Raw genomic sequence first — 19,813 nt, 5'->3', positions numbered from 1 at the left:
ATCGTTGCCATATGACCTGTCTGTGTCAGTGCGACGTAAAGCAAATATAGCAGCAAAATTCCTGAAACTGCCGGGAATCGAACCTGGGACCCCTGTGACCAAAGACCAGCATACTAACCATTTAGCCATAGAGCCGGACACATGAAAAGGAAATTTTCATAAACATCAATACTACTATTACACATTTCCTGTTACTTTTCTTGCTTGTTTTGAAAGACAATTTCCTTTCTTTGGGAGGTTTCCTATTATATGTCAAAGACTTAGATGGATTGGGGACGTTGAAAATTATTGGGATGGAATTCCATTTGAGTAATTTCCGTCCATCTGCCCTCTAGTTCAAATTGCGATTCTTCAAAATGATGCTAGAAGAAAATACATAATAAGACCTATAAATACAAAACATCGTTCATATAAACATACTATTATTCAGGAATAATACGAACGTATAACTTCACTAACCTCGCACATTTGTCACGCCTACAGTTTTGTACCCACTAAGCGGGAAGCGGAACACTCTAATTCCGTCAGTTGTCTTGTTTTGACAATTTGGTGCGGCTCAGTATCCGTTTTCCTTCAAAGTACAAGTAATAACTCACATCATTACATCGGGCACGCCCACATAACAACGATATTTGAGACCCAATATGGCTTGTGGTAGCGTGACCAGACCTCCCTAGACAGACCTTGGGTACGGTACGCAGCAGTAATCCCATCTATCGGAGTTGAGTAGCAGCATAAGATACAAAGAACATCACAACAAACAATGGTCAATGTAATGTTATTGTTGATCAATGTTATGCACTTTCGATATTGTAGGCCTTTACATTTAGTTTTCTTCCGACTCTGAAATACCACTCTGATCATAGTCGGCACGGTAAAACTGAATAAAACATAACTGATCGGACTTTGTATTCTCTCTAACTTTTGTTATGTAGTACGTTTCGACACGACCAATAACATAGGTATTTAAATACAATTTTAGGGGCCTTCCGCTTAACTACAATTTCATCCAGGGTGAATATCATTGTTTGTAGCGTATACTGTATTTTCTTACATACTATAGTCTATATACTCTAGATACCGATTCGCATTAAATTCTATTAACGCATTTTTTCGTGGCTCGGCTTTGATATCGACTTAGCAACAGAAATACAGATTCATGACTCTCTTTGTTGTTATAGCCGGTGCCGTAAAAATGCATAAGACATAAATGATCGTAAATTTAATTCTATATTAGTTATGCAATATTTATCGATAGGACCACTAATAATATAGATATTTGAGAATTAAACTTCAGGTCTTCCCCTAAACTACCATTTCACTCAGCGTGAATAAAATGATTTATAGCCTAGATTGTAGTGGTTCATCCTCCGACTTTACAGGCCGATTTTCATTATCTTCAGCCGTTTTCTCGTGTTGCGTGTACAGACAGACAGACAGACAGACAGACAGACAGACAGACAGACAGACAGACAGACAGACAGACAGACAGACAGACAGACAGACAGACAGACAGACAGACAGACAGACAGACAGACAGACAGACAGACAGACAGACAGACAGACAGACAGACAGACAGACAGACAGACATGTGGACATGACCGATACAGATATACCATTCTTTTCAAATTCTGAACAATGTAGATATTTGTGTTTGAAGAACTGGAAAAACTTGAACGTTATTTCAAAACTTAATAGTCATGTAATCATCGAAAACCAAACCCCATGGCGCAACAGCCCCGAAGGACCAAGGTCTACCATGCTCCAGATACCGACCTCCCTCTGGAGTACCTGGCCGTGTATTTTCCTAACTACTGCTTCTAAGGGTGGTTGACTTGTTGACACAGGTACGTGAACGCCAAGCAGCAGACCGGGAGCAGAGTTCAGGTGCAGTACTCCACCCCATCCTGCTACATCAAAGCTGTGAACAACGCCAACAGTACGTGGCCGGTCAACGAGCACGACTTCTTCCCGTACGCTAATGATCTTCACTCTTACTGGACGGGCTACTATACGTCGCGACCGAACAGCAAGCGTATGGAGCGTGTCGGCAACAACTACCTGCAGGCAAGTCCTCTCATATTATAAGTATTGGTCCTATACTATTTAGAAAAAATCACATTTTTATAGCTAATAAATCGAAATCTTGTAGTTTAACATACATTTATTACCATTGCGATCGTACACTGAGTGGCTGAAAGTCATGGGAAGGCACTGAATGTGATGTTAATAACGAGTTGCTCCTCCGAGAGCCGTCGGAACGGCAGCAGTACGGCGAAGCATTGACTCTACAAGGTGTTGCAATCGTTCTGGAGGACTGGACCCACGCATCTTGTACTGCTACCCGCATAGATAGTGTGCGATTCATGGAGCAAACACCAGCATAAATGCTCGATTGGATTAAGATCGCTGGATCTGGAGGGCTAATCAATGGTCGTGCTCCTGCGTGCCACCAACAAAGTGGTGACATGGTGCATTGTCCTGTTGAAACATGACACCACCATGTGGGTACTCTAGGGACAGAAACGGATGCAGGTGGTCTGAAAGGATGTCCACATAACGTGTAACTGTCAGTTCTCCCAGCAGCCGGACAATGGGACCTAACTGTGTTCATGAGAACGCCACCCATACCACCCGCCTGGACCCAACACGGAGGATCCATAGCTTCATAGCATACGCCACACTCTCACGCGCCCATCAGCTGGAACCGGGATTCATCGATAGGACCATTAATAATATAGATATTTGAGAATTCTTCGGACCATACCACACACTGTTCCTTGGTCCATTGCCGATGTTTGCGGGCCCATGCACGTCGTTGAGCTCCGTGTCGAGGTGTCAGCAAAGGGCACCAATCGGCTGGTGAAGCCTATGTGGTGCAGTTACTTCCTTACAGTCCTGGTAGAAATGGGTTCCGGACTCCCAACACTCAACTGGGCGGTGGTCTGACTCACAGTAGCCCGTCGAGCGCCCAGTATGTTTCTGCGGAGGCGATGTGATGTCCGTTCGTTAAACGCCTATGGTCTTCCCGTGCGGTGGTAACATTAAAGATCCGCCGTCGACACTGTTGACCTCGAAAACCCGAATTCGTGTCTAATCTCCGCAATGCTATGCGCCGTGTTGCACTGGTATCTGTGATAGACTGCCCAGCTAGCCGCAATGCTCAGGGGTCATACGCGGCGGGACACTTCTTCCCGTGACTTTTGGTCAACACACCCTCACACTCAAGTATTAAAACGCGTTATGTTTATCATTTTATTCCTTGCGTATTACTTTTTATACCTAGTTATGGTAAGGAGCAGTAGCGGCGATTAGGAGATAGAAGTAGGGGTGGGGGAGACAAATATATTTACAGACAAGGAAAATTACCCGGGTTTGTTAATAATTAAAGAAAATAAAAGAACGAATTAGTTGATAAGACAACGGGGCTTGTACACATTCCTAGTCTCAGGCCGCTAAAATAGAATAAGTTTTCACCACAAAATGCGGGGTGCAACGGCTCCCCTACCACTGGTAAAGACTTGAATCAGGATACTGGATCCTATACGAATTTATTCTGTGCAGTAGTTGGGAAATACTCAGCTATTTACCGAGCTGGAAGTCTGCGTCAACACCAGAACCAGATGGATGACGTTAGTGTGGTAGGTACGGACTCGAACGCGTATGAGAAAGCTACGTTGGAGATTACACTCTCTCTCCTGATTGGACAACACAGTCCAAACAGGGTACGTCATCACGAGTTTGAAGGGGGAGGGTGTCGTTGGTCCCGGTCCAGTGTTCCACTCAGTGACTGTCGTTGATACATAAGAGCCTATAGAGGTGCTCAGCACTGGCAGGCGATACCCGAGGCAGAAATGCACGTCATTTTCAAGTTATTTATGTTAATTGCAGTTCGTATATTTTGACAGGATACATTAAGGAGTTAGGCCTAAAACCTCAAATATTTTTATGATGTACGTAATGAATTATAGTTTTAACTATTACATTTTAAGAGGCACTTTTGAAACATTTTTAATATAATAGGGTATTGAGGAGGGTACGCAGTGGCTGTGGTTGTTTGGGTTCAAACTATCTGATAAACTCACCAACAATGGAATCATGCTTACTGGGAATAAAATCAGTCAGGTTATTTATTTGAATGTATACTGTACATCTATCTGGAAGATACATTTACATTCTCGTTGTATTTTTATCTCGGATAGTAAATGTTCATGTCCTCACTCGTGGTCAAACTCCCTCGCCATTTAGAGGCTAGCTATTGTCATCATCTTACATCTGTTGTTTCAAATATCATTTTCAGAAATTCAGTAAACAGGGAAAGTCACACGACACTACAACACTGTGCAAAGTTAAGTAGTAAACTTGTTCAATTATGTGATTATATTACTTTTTGCTTAATGAATAACAGGAATTTTACTTTCTTTAAATGGAAATAATGTCATTCCTTCCAACGAATTGTAAATCGTAGCCTGTACTTTTGTAGATTGTAACACACAACGTACAACGTGTCACTTTTCTTTGAATGAAGAAACGTAACAACACAAGACTGACTGTTTATATCCAGCGCAGTATAAGACAAACCGGAATAAGGCTGGTTTTCTTGAGATTATAACGTTTTGTACCCCGATCAGCATTTCGCTGAGTAGTAGAAGACAAGCCCACCCGCACTGGGCTAGACTCAACGGGCGTCCAGTTGAACACCTCTGTTGTAGGACAGCATGAGCTTTCAGAAATCCTACAGCAGGCAGACAATTACAGAGTCGAATCACATTGTTATGACCAACTGGCAGGAGTAGCCCATGAGCGTACGACGATTGACGTGGGCTGATGAAGCGGGCGTGTAATGCGAACGACTGTCTGTAAACGTTGCTCTTCTTGTCGTCATGGGTATGGGCAGCGATTTAACCGACGTGCTCTTGCCAAGAGGGGCAGCATTTGGGAAGCAGCGACATTTGTGAACTGTCCACGTGTCTCTGCGGTGAAGGTGTATCGTAAGTGGACGGGTGGCACTTTGGGGAATAACCGTCGTGGAAACTGAGGACTACTGCCACTACTAAATGTTTTCATTCCTCCCTTGAAGGGGGAGGCGAGCCTCCTCGACGGTGACGCTGTCTCTCAGGCTAGAAGATTTGTATCGGAGAGGTTGTGCAGAGAAGGTGAGATGGTTGCCGGCCCTGACCTATACTAGGAACTGTAGCCTACCGGCATTCGCCTTATTGCAGGAGAATGGAAAACCAGTCTCAGGACAGCCGACTGTGGGGTACAGCCCCTCTCCGTCTTCCGAATACAGAGGCGTAGACACCTCTCTTGGCCGACTGGAGTGTAGAGCTGTCGGACCAAGGACCAGCCGTGGGTATGTGTGGGCCGAGACCCACCCTGCATCCACCTACGAGGAAAAAAAACTGCGGAGCTGCACGCACCATTGATTTCCCTAGGTAAACGTTGATTTCGACGGTGTGTGAAGCCTATCGTAGAACAGCTCACCCTCCAAATGAATTAGAGGGAATCCAGACAGGTTTCTACAGTAACACTTCAGCAAAAGGGGCTCCAGAATAGATGGAGAGTGAGTGCACCCATGATAACACAGGTGCATTGACGCAAAACGACTGGAACTCCCTCGACAGTACGTTGTCTGACGAGTCACGTTTTGTGTTTTTACACCTTCCTGGCCTGCTGTTGTTTCGAGCGAAGAGCGGTCATCGCCAGTCACCACACTTTCCAGATCGTTTTACAATTTGCTTTATGTCGCACCGACACAGATAAGTCTTATGGTGACGATGGGATAGGAGAGAGGTAGTGGGAGAGGGAAGGAAGCGGCCCCAGCATTTGCCTGGTGTGAAAATGGGAAACCATTGAAAACCGTATTTAGGACTGCCCACTATCTCCCGATTGCAAGCTCACAGCTCCGCGCTCTAATTGCTCAGTTTACAGAAGTTGAAGAACTTCATCAGCATAACGCATCATTCTGACAGCTCGCACTGCCTTTACGGAATCCTAACTCGTCTCAATATCTTACGGTGGGCCGTAAAAATACTGAATTGTAACAACCTTTCCGCTGATCGTTTTGGATTTCCGACCCAATGTGTGTGGTGTTGAAACATTTACAGGTAGCCTGGAGAACGGTTCATCGCTCAGCCCTCTTCAAAGTATCTACACCGTCTAGAGATATTGCTGTGATCTAGATAATCATTACCATACTGCACCCATAAGGCGAATGGCCTGATGTATGCATTAATTAAATTCTTAAATTTATACACGTGAATACTGCAAATAGCAAGTCAGAGCAGATAATCTCACAATGGAGCGACATAGAGACCTCACAGGGTGAAAATATATCCCCTTAACTGGCTTTAAGGCACGTCTGGAGAAGGTTTTTGCTAAAAGCATCCTGTAATAAAATTTATTGTGCCGATGATGTGAAAGTCTTTGCCAAACTTTTCCCACGAGAAAGAGGACATTGGAATTCGCCGCACCTTAGTGAGCGAGTGAGATAGAAGTCATACCTAACTCCTCTCTGCGACAGTGGTTGAAGTCAGTCTAGCTGGAGGCAGTTTTCGGCCAATCAGAAAAATTACAAAATTAAGTGGGAATATTATTTAGTTTTCGTGATTTGGTGAGGAGACTAATAGAAATATACTATGTTCCAATCTGGGAATAAAATTTGAGGGATCGTTTGTGCGGTTATGTGATCAATTATCTCATAAATAAGTCTAATGTTTGGAAGAATGGTTTCACCCAAAAGAATGAGTCTCATTGCAGGAAGGCGCCATATCGCGGCAGTAAAATAATCCCAGTGACGCGGTGAAATTTGTAAAAAAATGAACGATCATTTCTGATATTTTGGTACAACACTGTAATCACACTGATTTTTGGAGGCATTAGAGGGTATTCACTGAATAATTAATCTACGGACAATTGGAAAATTAATTCAAGGGTGTGATATTACTACGCCATTCCCCTCCACTGGACTACTTCGAGGGCGGGGTTTCCTGAATTTACAAAACTATCGGTAGCATCTTGCCGAACACTCAGTCTTAGTTGCATTTTTAGAGCCTACGGTCCATCTTGAGACGAGCAGCGCAGAGCGAAGTTTAACCAAACCCGCCATTGTGTCAGTCATCGCGTCGTGTATGATCGGTGAGTTGAATAAGGTGATAGACATTGGAGAACTATTATAATATTACGAGATCAGGTTACATAAACTGTTGGAACACTTATCATAGTCAAAATGTCGCTGATTTTCTACTATGATGTTTCACAAATAGACCTTAATGTGTTAATCTCACGGCGTTCAAGATGAACTATATTATTTTTCAGAATGATATCGGCTGGAATATTTATCTTCGCAGCACATTCCAAGCTCACATGTAACTTATGCAGTAGGAATTGAGTTGAGAAGTCATTACATTCAGAAGGACAAATTTTTACAGTTTTTCTTTGTGCATGATCAGTAAGATATCGCAATTAGATCTGCATTACATTAAAATACTGTTCAGTTGGGACATTGGAGCCGGTACTAGTTGTACTAATTAGGGGGTGAAAACAATTGGTAGCTACGGAAGGTAACGGGACAGCAGAAGGCCTGGACGTATCCTTTCTATTTCCGAAGCCAGGTGAATGACATTTAATCTCCAGTACAATCACGCAGGGGAACGAAGTTTGAAGTTTGATAGTAGAACGTTGGCAGGCAATCATGTTTCTGTATTCAGGTTAAAATAAGGACTCGTTGCTGACTAGCACTGGTTTTGATATGTTGAAATATATGGCGACTTATGGAATAGAAATGAAAGATAAGAGTATGAAAACATATATGCAATAATATCCCTGATGGTAATAATCATTAGATGGAAGGTAGAGTCTTGAGGACCGTGTCGTACATATCCAGTGAATGTAGTATTGTGCTTGTAAGAACGACAGTGTGCACTTATGTAATTATTGAGATCGTGTGGAATAGGACGATGCTACGTTGATATCAAATCCTACGTTGATAAAAAATGAGATAAAAATAGGAATTGAAAATAATCAGTTCAAGAAATATGAGTTTAAAGTCTACGATAGAATACGTATGATAATTATGTGCGGAAGTGTCAAGTACGCAAATATTACCGGGGATGATGTAATGCTGGGAGATATTCCAAATACGGGGCCGAGTTTGAAGCATGGAAACTGAGCGGGCTAGCTATGAATATGTTGTGATTATTGTGATGTGTATTTCCATTTCTGGGCTTTGGAATATCAGCTTCAGACATTTGTCTTGAGTTAAGTGATTGCCACCAAAGTGCACCTCATCGTCTCGAAAGTTTGTCTTCTGGCTGACGCGAGTAAGTTCTGCCGCTGTCATGTTTCTGATTTCATTCGTAATGTTTTCCTTCAGCTCCTCAAAGTGTGAGGATATCCGACTCGTTGGAAGAATGATCAGCGTACTGCCCTTCGGTTCAGAGGGTCCCGGGTTCGATTATTGGCCGGGTCGGTGGAATTTAACTTTCATTAGTTAATTCCAAAGACTCGGGGCTGGGTGTTTGTGTTGTCCCCAACATCCCTGCAACTCACACACCACACATAACACTATCCTCCACCACAATAACACGCAGTTACCTACACATGGCAGAAGACGTCTACCCTCATCCGAGGGTCTGCCTTACAAGGGCTGCACCCGCCTAGAAATAGCTACACGAAATTATTGTTATGTGTGAGGATTTGTTCGATACACTCTTTTCTTTCAGTTTACCCCAACAGTAAAAATCACACACACTGTTAGATGTGGAGAACGAGCGGGAAATAGACTAGCATTGGTCATACTTCCAAGATTGTAAGAATGGAATCTTCTGCTGATGGAAGAACAGCGTTTACTGTCGTGTGCACTACAGCACACCAACAGCGAGAGTTACCACAACTATTTACTTACGAAAATACGGTGTTGCAGTGATCATGTGACTGGCGACTGCTGCTTGCCAGGTCCAACACGTGCAGCTGCCGCAGCGTGCGTTCGCTCTGGGTTTATGAGAGACGCCCTTACTACGTGCCAACAGAGTTCTCCATCCCCCGTTATTTTTCAATCCACTGTCGTAAAACTGTCCTTCTGTACATTTCAAATTTTCGACACGTTTCCACAAAGGTTGATTGATTGTTTGCTCTTGCACAGATCTGCAAACAGCTTCATGTCCTCGCGGGGCTGGAGGAGCACGAAGAGCGGCTAGTCAATGTGATGAGGGAGGCCATGGGGGTGATGCAGCACCACGACGCCATCACCGGCACCGAGCGCCAGGCTGTCGCTGACGACTACCACGCTATGCTACACAACGGCTTCGTCCACTGCGAGAAGGTTATAAAGACAGCTTTTCGGTAAGGCTTCTCCCTAACGAACGATTGTCTTTTGATACATACCTGCCAACTTTTACGCTTTATCTGTAAAATTTACGGAAATTGCAGCATTTTACGGTTTTACCAATGGATGACGACATCGAGGACAAACATTTTAAACAATATTCGATAATCGCTCCACTTCCGTACAATCGACTTTTTACGTGGGTCGAAGCACGCTCGGTCTTGGTCGAAGGCAAGTCCACGATAGTCGATAACTTATTCTTTGATATGATTGGCATTTTTACCGTGTGATGTTTGTGTCGTTATTGGAATTGAATTTAAAGCCGGGATAACAGTTCTTCCGCAAATTCTTTGTTCCGCTCCGTTCGCTTGTTGCGATTTAACCTATATTCTTTGACCACGCGAGTGTTGTTCTTTGTTTACGAACTGTACTGTTTTTGTTAGTTGCTTTACGTCGCACCGACACAGATACGTCTGATGGCGACAACGGCACAGGAACGGCCTAGGAAGCGGCCGTGGCCTTCATTAAGGGACAGCCCCAGCATTTGCCAGCTGTGAAAATGGGAAACCACGAAAACCATCTTCAGGACTGCCGTCAGTGGGGTTCGAACCTACTATCTCCCGGATGCGAGCTCACAGCTGCGCGCCCCTAACCGCACGGTTATGATATTTTAGTTTTAAGTTTTTGTGTTATAACTTCGTGCTTCGCAGTTTCCTGTATTCGTTGGACCAATTACATTCGTTCCAGTGACTGGGTATACGACTGCTAGCGAAGTCCATTAAGTTATAAAGGAGAAGAAGAATTACATTCGTTCCACGTGTGTGTGACATGAAGCGTTTTATTGCCTTGAGTGTTTATATTATAATTTTATTTGACGTTCAATGGTCCAGGCTCCTTTCGATGTTTCAGTTTTTCTCGGACATTTTCATTCGCTATATTCCTATCGTAGATTATCGCGAATAAATCCAGCAAGAAACAGTACTTCCAGACATTTAAAGAATATATTCTCTTGATTTTACATGCATACAAAAATGAAGAATGGGAGAACAATTTGCCTTTTGCACGGTATGTGGGTGTGATATTAATATTGCACATGGTGGACGTAACGATTGAGGTGATAGTGAGTTAGTTATTGGCATTCAGACTTCCAACATAGTGAATGATCTCCAGGATACAGATAAATCCCTCTCCTTTTCATCAGGGAGAAACTACTTTTGTACTGCCTGTAACTACATCATCAAACAAGTTTACACTCAAGGTTGATGTGTTAAAGCATGCTCAAGTTGCTAGGTTGGAAACATTTAAGATGCACAGTTTTCTTCCATTCGTTTTATTCTTGGAAAGCTTTCCTATCATGTTATGCGAGGAAAAGAATGAAACTACAGATGAGGTGGTGAATGAGTTCAAGTTGATGACACTTTGGTTGCAAATCACAATGCTGCAAGCGATTCCAGTTGGGCACCAATATCAAGAATTTGTGGAGCCGATGGACTTCTTAATTATAACCGAATTTCTGGAGTAATTCTCACCATACCCCATAGCAATGCAGAACGTGAACCTGATTTCAGCCTTATGAAGAAAAATAGAACAGAGTTCAGATCATCTATGTCGAATGAATCTCTGGAGTCTATTTCTATTTTGAAGACCAGGAGTTCTGGTCCTGTTATGAAAAAACATTTTGTCAAGACTTTTTGCAGGAAGCTAAAAAAGGCCACAAGTATGACTTTCAAGTCGAACTGGCGTTTGATTTGCAGTGTGTATTATATTATTTCTTGCCTGTGTTACGTTAAAATAGTTTTATTGTGTAAAGCCTTTCTCAGGTTTCGCATATGTGCTTAATTTATCAAGGAAGTGCTGTCATGTATGCTCCAAACTGCTGTTTAACATGGATTTCCTCTTGATTGTTATATTCATCTACAAATCATTGGCCTATGATGTAAGTAGATATGATTTCTGTGAAGTATCCTGTTTAAAGCATGCATTCTTGTATTTTGTAGCCCAGAAGTATTATTATTTTCGTCAAGCCGGGGCACGTCAAAAATCGTTAGATTTTTGTCGCCCTTTTCAAAAGTTGGCAAGTATGTATATCGAACTACATACATTCGAACCTTATTGTAATTAAATCACGTGCTCACATTAGGACTTGCAGCTACTGTTTGACTGGAAGTGTGAGACAAAAGTGAAGGCGGTCAAGATGCAGAACACTCTCATGTCGTACCGTGAGGAAGCTCTCTGATGGTTGCCCTTCGCCTCTCTGGAACAAATTCTTTCATGTCGACATGTGAATATACACATTTACGGCTGTCGTTCAGGTGACGGTTAACAGTTTACCTAAACTTTTCATAAATTATTTCAAATGAGAGGGAAATTTATCTCCCTTGGTAAGTCAGTCCAATTCCTACTTCCTCTTCCTGTAAACAAATAGTATGAGCTGCCTAGCCGAGGTGGCAAAGGCGTGCTCCGTTCACCCGGAATGACGTGGGTTCGATTCCCAGCCAGGAATTATTAAAAATCGAGATTTCCACTTCTGGAACGGCTCACTCAGCCTACAATAAAAATGAGTAACAGGCCGGGTCGAAAGCAAACCACTCTAATCCATAAGGTGCCGAGGTTTAGACTGACAGAGCATTTACTTTTCATTCCTCCATGGGCCTTGCCTCAGGGGGTGGTGGTGGTGATTATTAGTAGTATACTTTGTTAGAGTTCTGCAGCATTCGGTACCGATGGCCCGCTAGACGAGCCCTGATCCGGTGAGTGGCGTCGCAGCGCGATGCGAGCTGCTCCCATGTCCTTACGCTGGCTGGCTACGTGTCTAAGCTTAATCTTAACCAGGGTTCGACCCTAGGTCTAAGAACGTTAACCTTACAGACCTAAGTTCGATGCCGTGGCTAACAGCATAACAGTGCAAGCATAGCCTTACGCTGACCAGGCGTTAACCTAACCGGTTGACCTCCCTTGCACTAGATCGGACATAACTTTACACGCTAGCTAAGACTGCTAGCTTAGCCTCACGCTGACCAGGCATTAACCTAACCGGTTCACCTCCCTACGCCCTGACTAAAAGTGGAGGCTTAATCTTCCGCTGACCACGCGTTAATCTAACTTAACCTCTTCGGACTTGGAGCTGAACTTGTAACAACATGGCGGCTATAAGGTTTAATACGTATGCTCTACTCATAGGGGCGCATTGTCGGAAGGTGACTTCGGGGCTTAGAGATGAACTAGGAACAAGATGTCGGCTGCACATGGGACTAGGGTGAAGGTTTAAGGACTATACATGTGTTTTATTCCTTTTTTAGTGTCTGGAACTTGGACATTGACCCAGAACGGAGATCGAGTTTGGGACTCCCTTGAACTAAAAAAGAACTACTGAGGGATTAAATTAAGGCACTTCGGCGAGTCTAAAACATATTTAGTAGGACGTAAAGCCAATGTCATAATTAAAAGTTGACCCAAGAAGAGATCGAGTCTGGGACAGCCTTGAACAATGACTGCGGGAATAAATTCGCGCACTTCGGTGTATCTAAAAAGCAGTTAATAGAACATACAGTTAATAAAATTATTAATATTTGGCGCGAAAGGGGGGCGCCCTTGAACAAAAGTAATATTTAGTCAAAATATCTAACCTACACAGGGATCGAGTCTAGGACTCCCTTGAGCAAAAGAAGAATGGACATTGAACTTGGAACTCTCTTAGACTGAAGCTCAACATTACCAGGAAGTCGAACACTAGATTTGTCCTTGAACCGAAGACTAGTGTAACCTAACAGCTCAATCCGCTACAGAAAAGAGAAATGCTCAAAAAGTATTATGAAGCGAACCATGTCACGTCTCAGCAGAACCGTTTCTGCAAGGAGCAAGGGTTGCTAACCGAGCAAGTATTTGCGAATGTAGCCTTTTTGTGCATTTAACCAGCTGTTCGTACATGTAATTATCCGGTCTGCAGGTGAAAAAATAAACTTACGTTTGAACTTTTGGCTGATTGTTCTTCCCTACACCAGCTGGGACATAACTTTACACCCTAGGCTTAACCGCACACTGACCATACGTCAACTTAACGGTTTCCGTTCCCTACACGAGCTTAGCGGCTACACGTTGTACTAATAGACCTAGGGAGATGGGGTAAGACCTAATGCATATGCTTTATTCATAAGGGCGTAACGTTGGAAGGCACCCTCAGAAGGCTTGGAGCTGAGCTTGGTATAAGATGACGACTACACATAGGACTAGGGAGATGGAGTAAGGTTTAATTCTTGCTTTATTCATAGGGGCTTAACGCTGAAAGGCGACCTCAGGCCTTGGAGCTGAGCGACGGCATAAATGGAAAAAAGGCAAACATGGCTAAATGTCGAAAGGGCAAAACTGCTAACTGGCTAAAGGAGAAAGAACAGAAGGGCTGAATGGCAGAATAATTGAAGTGCAAAAGGGCAGAAGGGTGGAAGGGAAAAAGGGCAGAAGGAAAAAAGGCTATAAGTGCAAAAGTGCAAAAGGGCAGAAGGTCAGAAGGAATTAAACTATGATCTAGGGCTTACAGAGCTGAACTAGAAATAAAATGGTGACACGGGACTAGGAAGATGATGTAAGGTTTAATACATGTGCTTTTTTCATTGGGACATAACTTTAGAAAGCAAAGCTATTTCAAGGTCTTGAAGCTGGCGACTGCACAGTCAATGACGCTAGCAACTCAGCTGATGCGTGACGCGCTGTTGGTTTCAAGGGTTTGGAACACTGAACTTTTGTTTTTAACATTTTCGAGCTTATAGATGTGAACTCTATAGATTTGTTGTGGCTTATAATATTGTTTGCATCAACTAGAGATTAAAACTTTGTGTTCAAAACCGAAAAAGTGTTCGCGCTACATACGACAGGGAATGGAACCCAGGGCTCTTCCCTTTGGACTACTGAGTATCCTGCTAAGTAAATGACTGCGCATTGAAAGCGTGCATTTAATTCATGTGAACTTGTGTTCGAATTAGGATGTCTCTCCTCCTAGGCTTGAGACTGCTAGATGCGGAGTTAACACCTTGAAGGGGTTACTAAATAGTTTGTAAGATTGGATGTTACAGGAAGAAGGCTTAGGACTCGATCTCTGTTTTGGATCAAACATTAATAATCTTCCTATTAACTCCACCGAAGTGCCGGAATTTAGTCCCGCAGTCGTTCTTCACTTCTTCAAGGAGTCCCAGACTCGATCTTTAATGATATTGGTTTCATGTCCTACTAAACTCTTGCGGGACTAAATTCCGGCATCTCGGCGTGTCTGAAGACCGTAAAAGTAGTTAGCGGGACGTAAAGCAAATAACATTATTATTATATGTCCTACTAAATACGTTTTAGAGTCGCCGAAGTACGTGAATTTAGTCCCGCGGTACTTATTTTTTAGTTCAAGTGAGTTCCATACTCGATCTCCGTTTTGGGTCAATTCCAAGTTCGAGACAAAAAAAATATGAATAAAGGACATGTATTAAGCCTTACACAACCTCCAGAGTCTGATGTGCAGCCGCCATCTTCTTCCTAGTTCATCTCTAGGCCTCCGAAGTCACTTTCCGACAATACGTCCCTATGAGTAGAGCATACGCATTGAGCCTTATAGCCGCCATGTTGTTTCAAGTTCAGCTCCAAGTCCGGGGAGGCTAAGTTGGATTAACGCGTGGTCAGCGGAAGATTAAGCCTCCACTTTTAGCCAGGGTGTTGGGAAGGGAACCGGTTAGGTTAACGCCTGGTCAGCGTGAGTTTAAGACAGCATTCTTAGCTAGCGTGTGATGTTATGCCGGAGCTAGTGTAAAAAAGAGCAATCTCTTAGGTTAACGACTGGTCAGCGTTAGCTTAATCCTGCACTTTTAACCAGGGTGTAGGGAAGGGCAAATGTTTAGGTTAACGCCTGGTCAGGGAAATCTATGCCTGCACTGCTATGCTGTTAGCCTCGGCATCGAAGTTAATACTGTAAGGTTAACGTTCTTAGACCTAGGTTCGAACCCGGGTTCTGTAAGATTAAGCTTGGACACGTAGGCAGCCAGCGTCTCGCATCGCGCTGATCGGGCCACCGGTACCGTGTGCTCAAAAAGTATACTGCTATTATTGTTTTAAGAGGAAGTACAACTAGACAACCATCCTGTATACAACACTAATCAGAGAAAGAAATGGAAGGGATCCGACACTTCGAAAAATGAAGACATCGGTCAAAGGAAGACAAGAGCCACGAATTGCGTGTAATTGAAAGACTCCCAAGGCCTCGAAAACCTGATAGCGTCGGGGCCGAAAAAGAACAAGAGTTGACCAAGGGAGGTCGGACGGGATAGGTGAAGGTGAGGATTCTGACACAAGTAAGTGGATGCAATGCCAGGACTCAGCCAAGGGCCCTGTGGTCACCAACTCACGCTCCCAAGTTGAGATTTCCTTGGGCCCATTTAGTCGCCTCTTACGACAGGCAGGGATTACCGTGGATGATGTTCTATCGCTCCCACTCACAGGGGTTAAGAGCCTTTGTCTCTTCCTAATCTGACTCAACCGCTGTCTCTTTTCTTCGACAATGTTCAGTACCTCACTTCAACTTATCCGTTGCAGCCGACGTCAACAGCATATCTCAAAGGCTTGTAACTTTTTAATATCACTCTTGGTTAAGTACAGGGCTCAGCACAATACAGCACAACAGACCAAACATAAGATTTCATTAGGGGAGGGACATTGTTTTCTGAAGGGATTGCTTATCTCTGAAGACTTGCTTTGCTATTGCTATTCGTGTTTTTATTTCATTGGGACACTGGAGTTTTCTGTTATTATCTGACCAAGGTGTTTGAAGTGTTGTACAGGCTCACTACTGATCAACACGCGCAATGGATGTGGGTTCCTACGAAACATCGTGACTTTAGTTTTTATTAATATTGGTTTACATTTTCTTTAAACTATGTGTTTTTGTTTCACTATTCCAAAAGAAATCAAAAAGTAGCTCCAGGAGTCTTGTATGTGGTGTTCATAGAATGCAATCCTCCGCTTTCGCATGATCGATTCAGTCTTCTTGTAAAGTACTGAATTTGGCAAAAGTCTCCACTAGCTGGTGCTTTTTATTAATTATTGTCCGAAGAACTTTGTGCAGTTTCTCTGTTCTTTAATGTTCTAACTTGTGCTCGTCTAAGTTTTTGAGTTCTACTCTCTTTTTTGGGACTTGTACATTTTGTGGGAGATATTCCACATCGCCACGTCCTTTACTGTTAGTATATGTTAGTTTATTTTGCAGAAAGCTGTCATCAAACAGTATCGAAGATGCTATAGCGGAAGAGGATCCCGGAAGCCACCACTTCACGATCGACTCTTGCTTCCTACGCAACATTAGCCAGTGCATCGTGGCCGAGAAGTCGAACGTCTTCGTGGTTACCGTCTACAACCCGATGAGCAGTCCCACAACGCTGCATGTTCGTCTCCCAGTTAGAGGCAAAGAGTACTCCGTGCAGGACCATAACGGTGGGTATTGCCTGCATTACTTTCCTCATTGCACTGCATATCGATATATATAAAGCAAGATGTCCTGACTGACTGATAATCAACGCACAGCAAAACCTACTGGAGATAAATGCATGAAAATTTGAGGACATGTTCCTACCGTAGTGTAGTAGATGCGCACTAAGGAAGGATTTTCAAAAATTCCTATTTTAAAGGGGTGAAAAGGGGTGAAATGTGATTTTATATTTTTGTTGAATATCTCAGTTTTTGTGAAAAATATTGTACATATATGTTCACTCAGTCTTCGAAATTGTCTCAACAGTACAGCAAAAATCTTGCATTTCTTGAAAACTCAACAGAAATATATTTCTTTTCAAAACTTTTTGATGAAATACTTGGCTTTTGTCAATCCAAAATGGCCGCAGCACTTTCCAAGATGTAAGTGTACGCGCTCTTTCACCCCGCTTTCATGTATTTCAAGAAGGTAGTCAACCTAGTCCTTAATGGAAATAACATTATATACGAATGTTTGTCAGTGAGTTGATGAGTAACTCCTCAACGCAGAGCTGATAGCGCAACGGTTAAGTCAACGGGTTGCTCTCTGCAAGAATGCAGGTTCGAATCTGTCTCTTGGCGGCTTTTTTCAAACACACGGATATTGTTTTGTCAAGGAGAATTATTACCGTTTTATTAGTAAGTTATGCAGCCGCTTACAGTTGAAAGGAATTATTTCATCCGTACAACTGGTAAAACAGTCTAGGCGAAAGCAGCGTCAGCTACATACCAGCAAAATAATCGCAAAAATCACGGGGGACAATTCAAACGCGATACGAGCAACATCGCCCGGGGGTCCGAAAAGAGACGATTGCGTCCATGGAAAATTAAGTTTCGTTCTGCGATGTCTTACGATCCTGAAATTAATTACGAAGATAACAGCTTGATAACCATTGGTACAATGATCCATAAAATCAACCTACGCGAAGACTGTTTTTCCCACGGACAATTTTGTGTTGACTGTTCCAGAGTAACTTCTCCAAGTAGCTTAATCCTTTTGGCACCAGAAGGAAGAACTGCCAATATCGTATATAAAGAAGTTCTAAACTGAATAATTATTTTTAAAATTCTTTTATTTCTTTTTATGTGATACGTACGATTGTACGTTACTTATTAATTAATTAAGTATATTAATGTTCATGTTTTCTAAAGATATTTAAGTTATTGATGCTTAGGTTTTAGATATAGTTAATTATAATTCGTTTCTTTAAATCTTTAAAATTATAATTTAGTTCGATAACAAATATTTGTATTTTAACTCTTTATTTTGATCAAAAGTTAAGTTTTACGATTAAGAGGATTTAAGTAAGCTCACTCATATCTTTAATATTTCATTCCATTCATAAAGCAGGCAAAGAAATTGTTACGAAGGAAGTATGTAAAATATTAGTATATTTACATTTCGAGATCACAGGGAATTAATTTCATTTGATAGCGAACTAAGAATACACGTGAAACTTTTCAATTCCGGGACGCGAAAACACATCATTTACATCTTACATTTCTTACGAAAGTTGATGAACGCATGGGATTGGTTCGGTGGCCTTCAGAAGAAAATGGGAAATAAAAAATATAATGGAACATAACTGTATGACGCGAGCGAAGCCGCAGACAAAGTGCTAATAGCTCAGTAACAATGGACGAAGGACAGTTCTCTCCTAACATCCGCAATTCTTTTGACCGATGGAGTACTACTACAACACGTGATATCTTCTCAGGCTAAGGCGATTTGGAGTGATTAAAGTGATGTTCGGAGATGGTGCGGTGTTTGGAGACCAGGAACTGTCCCAGCATTCGCCTTAGGACCAGGCCCTCGCCGTCTCCCGAATGCAGACCTGTGGTAAACCGAAGATCACTCGACTGATGAGGCCTGTTAGGCCCCATTCACCATACTGAAGAACTTTGCTGAAAGGAGATGTAAGAGAGGAATTGTATTCGTGTTGATACTGCTAGTGTTATTACCAAACGCAAGGTGGTAGTGGTGATTACTCTTTCAAGAGAAAGTACAACCAGGTAACCATCCTCTATATAACATTCAGAGAGAAAAATGGAAGGGATCCAACACTTCGAAAAACGATGGTGTCAGCGAAAGAAAGACAAGGGCCACGGAGGTCGTGAGAATGAAAGACTCCCTAACCCTCGGAAAACCAGTACCGTCGGGGTAGGAAAAGGACAAGACTTGACCAAGGGAGGTCGAATTAAATAGAAGAAAGTGAGCAGCGAGGCATAAGTAAGTGGAAGCAATGCAGCACTCAGCTAAGGGTCCCTTGCTCACCAACCCACGCCCCGGGAGCCCCAAACGCAAGATGTCCCATGTTTGTTGTATGTCTACTTCTGCCATCCCTTGCCTTTCAGAAGAGTCACATCTTCTCAGGGACCAAGGTGGCAGAAACGTTTCACCACTTAGTGAGGACTGGACATGGAAATGAAATATCCTCCGCAATTCAACTTGAGGTTGATGAACAATCACGTACCTCCTAGCAATGAGCATAAATAAATAAATAAACAAGGCAGGAAGAAAATTGGTTCGACGATCCTTCACTGGCATGAACTTGCTGCAGTGTAAGCAATGGTGGCTTGAAAATTGTTCAAACCAATGCGGAGCATTTACTAAAGAACTATATATTTACGGATTTTCACTCTTGTAATATTTTGTGCTCTGTGTATTATGTTTCCCTTCAAATATAGTGTTATCGCTGGTGACAAGAATTATTATGAGTTATGAATTTTTTGAGCCCGGGTAGGGTCTACGTGAACCGCGGTAGTCTGCTCCATCACGCCAGGTTTTGTAATTTATGTTTTACCACGTTTAAAAGTTCGAGCGATTAAGAACGCGTTCTATAAAACGTGGCCTAAACATACGTGGTGGACATTGCCCCAGGGAGCGCCATTCTTTCAGACCATCTGCATCCCTTTCTGGCCCCAGAGTGCCCTGATGGAAAAAACAAAATGGAATGGCGTAAGGCTTTTAGTGCCGGGAGTGTCCGAGGACATGT

General features: G+C 42.8%; 1 protein-coding gene across 1 annotated transcript in view; it reads left to right on the top strand.

Annotated features, from left to right (window-relative positions):
* Positions 1-19,813, top strand: part of LOC136879168 (lysosomal alpha-mannosidase) — a 371,785-nt gene that overhangs the window by 223,466 nt on the left and 128,506 nt on the right. Inside the window, exons 9-11 of the mRNA XM_068228971.1 lie at positions 1,849-2,068; positions 9,144-9,343; positions 16,561-16,784. Of these exons, the coding sequence (XP_068085072.1) occupies positions 1,849-2,068; positions 9,144-9,343; positions 16,561-16,784 (644 nt within the window). The remainder of the gene's footprint in view (positions 1-1,848; positions 2,069-9,143; positions 9,344-16,560; positions 16,785-19,813) is intronic.

This window comes from Anabrus simplex, chromosome 8 (assembly GCF_040414725.1).
Source record: "Anabrus simplex isolate iqAnaSimp1 chromosome 8, ASM4041472v1, whole genome shotgun sequence".
In the NCBI taxonomy this organism is placed as follows: Eukaryota; Metazoa; Arthropoda; class Insecta; order Orthoptera; family Tettigoniidae; genus Anabrus; species Anabrus simplex.
The sequence above is the reverse complement of the archived record's forward strand: the minus strand, read 5'-3'. Positions and strand labels throughout refer to the sequence as shown.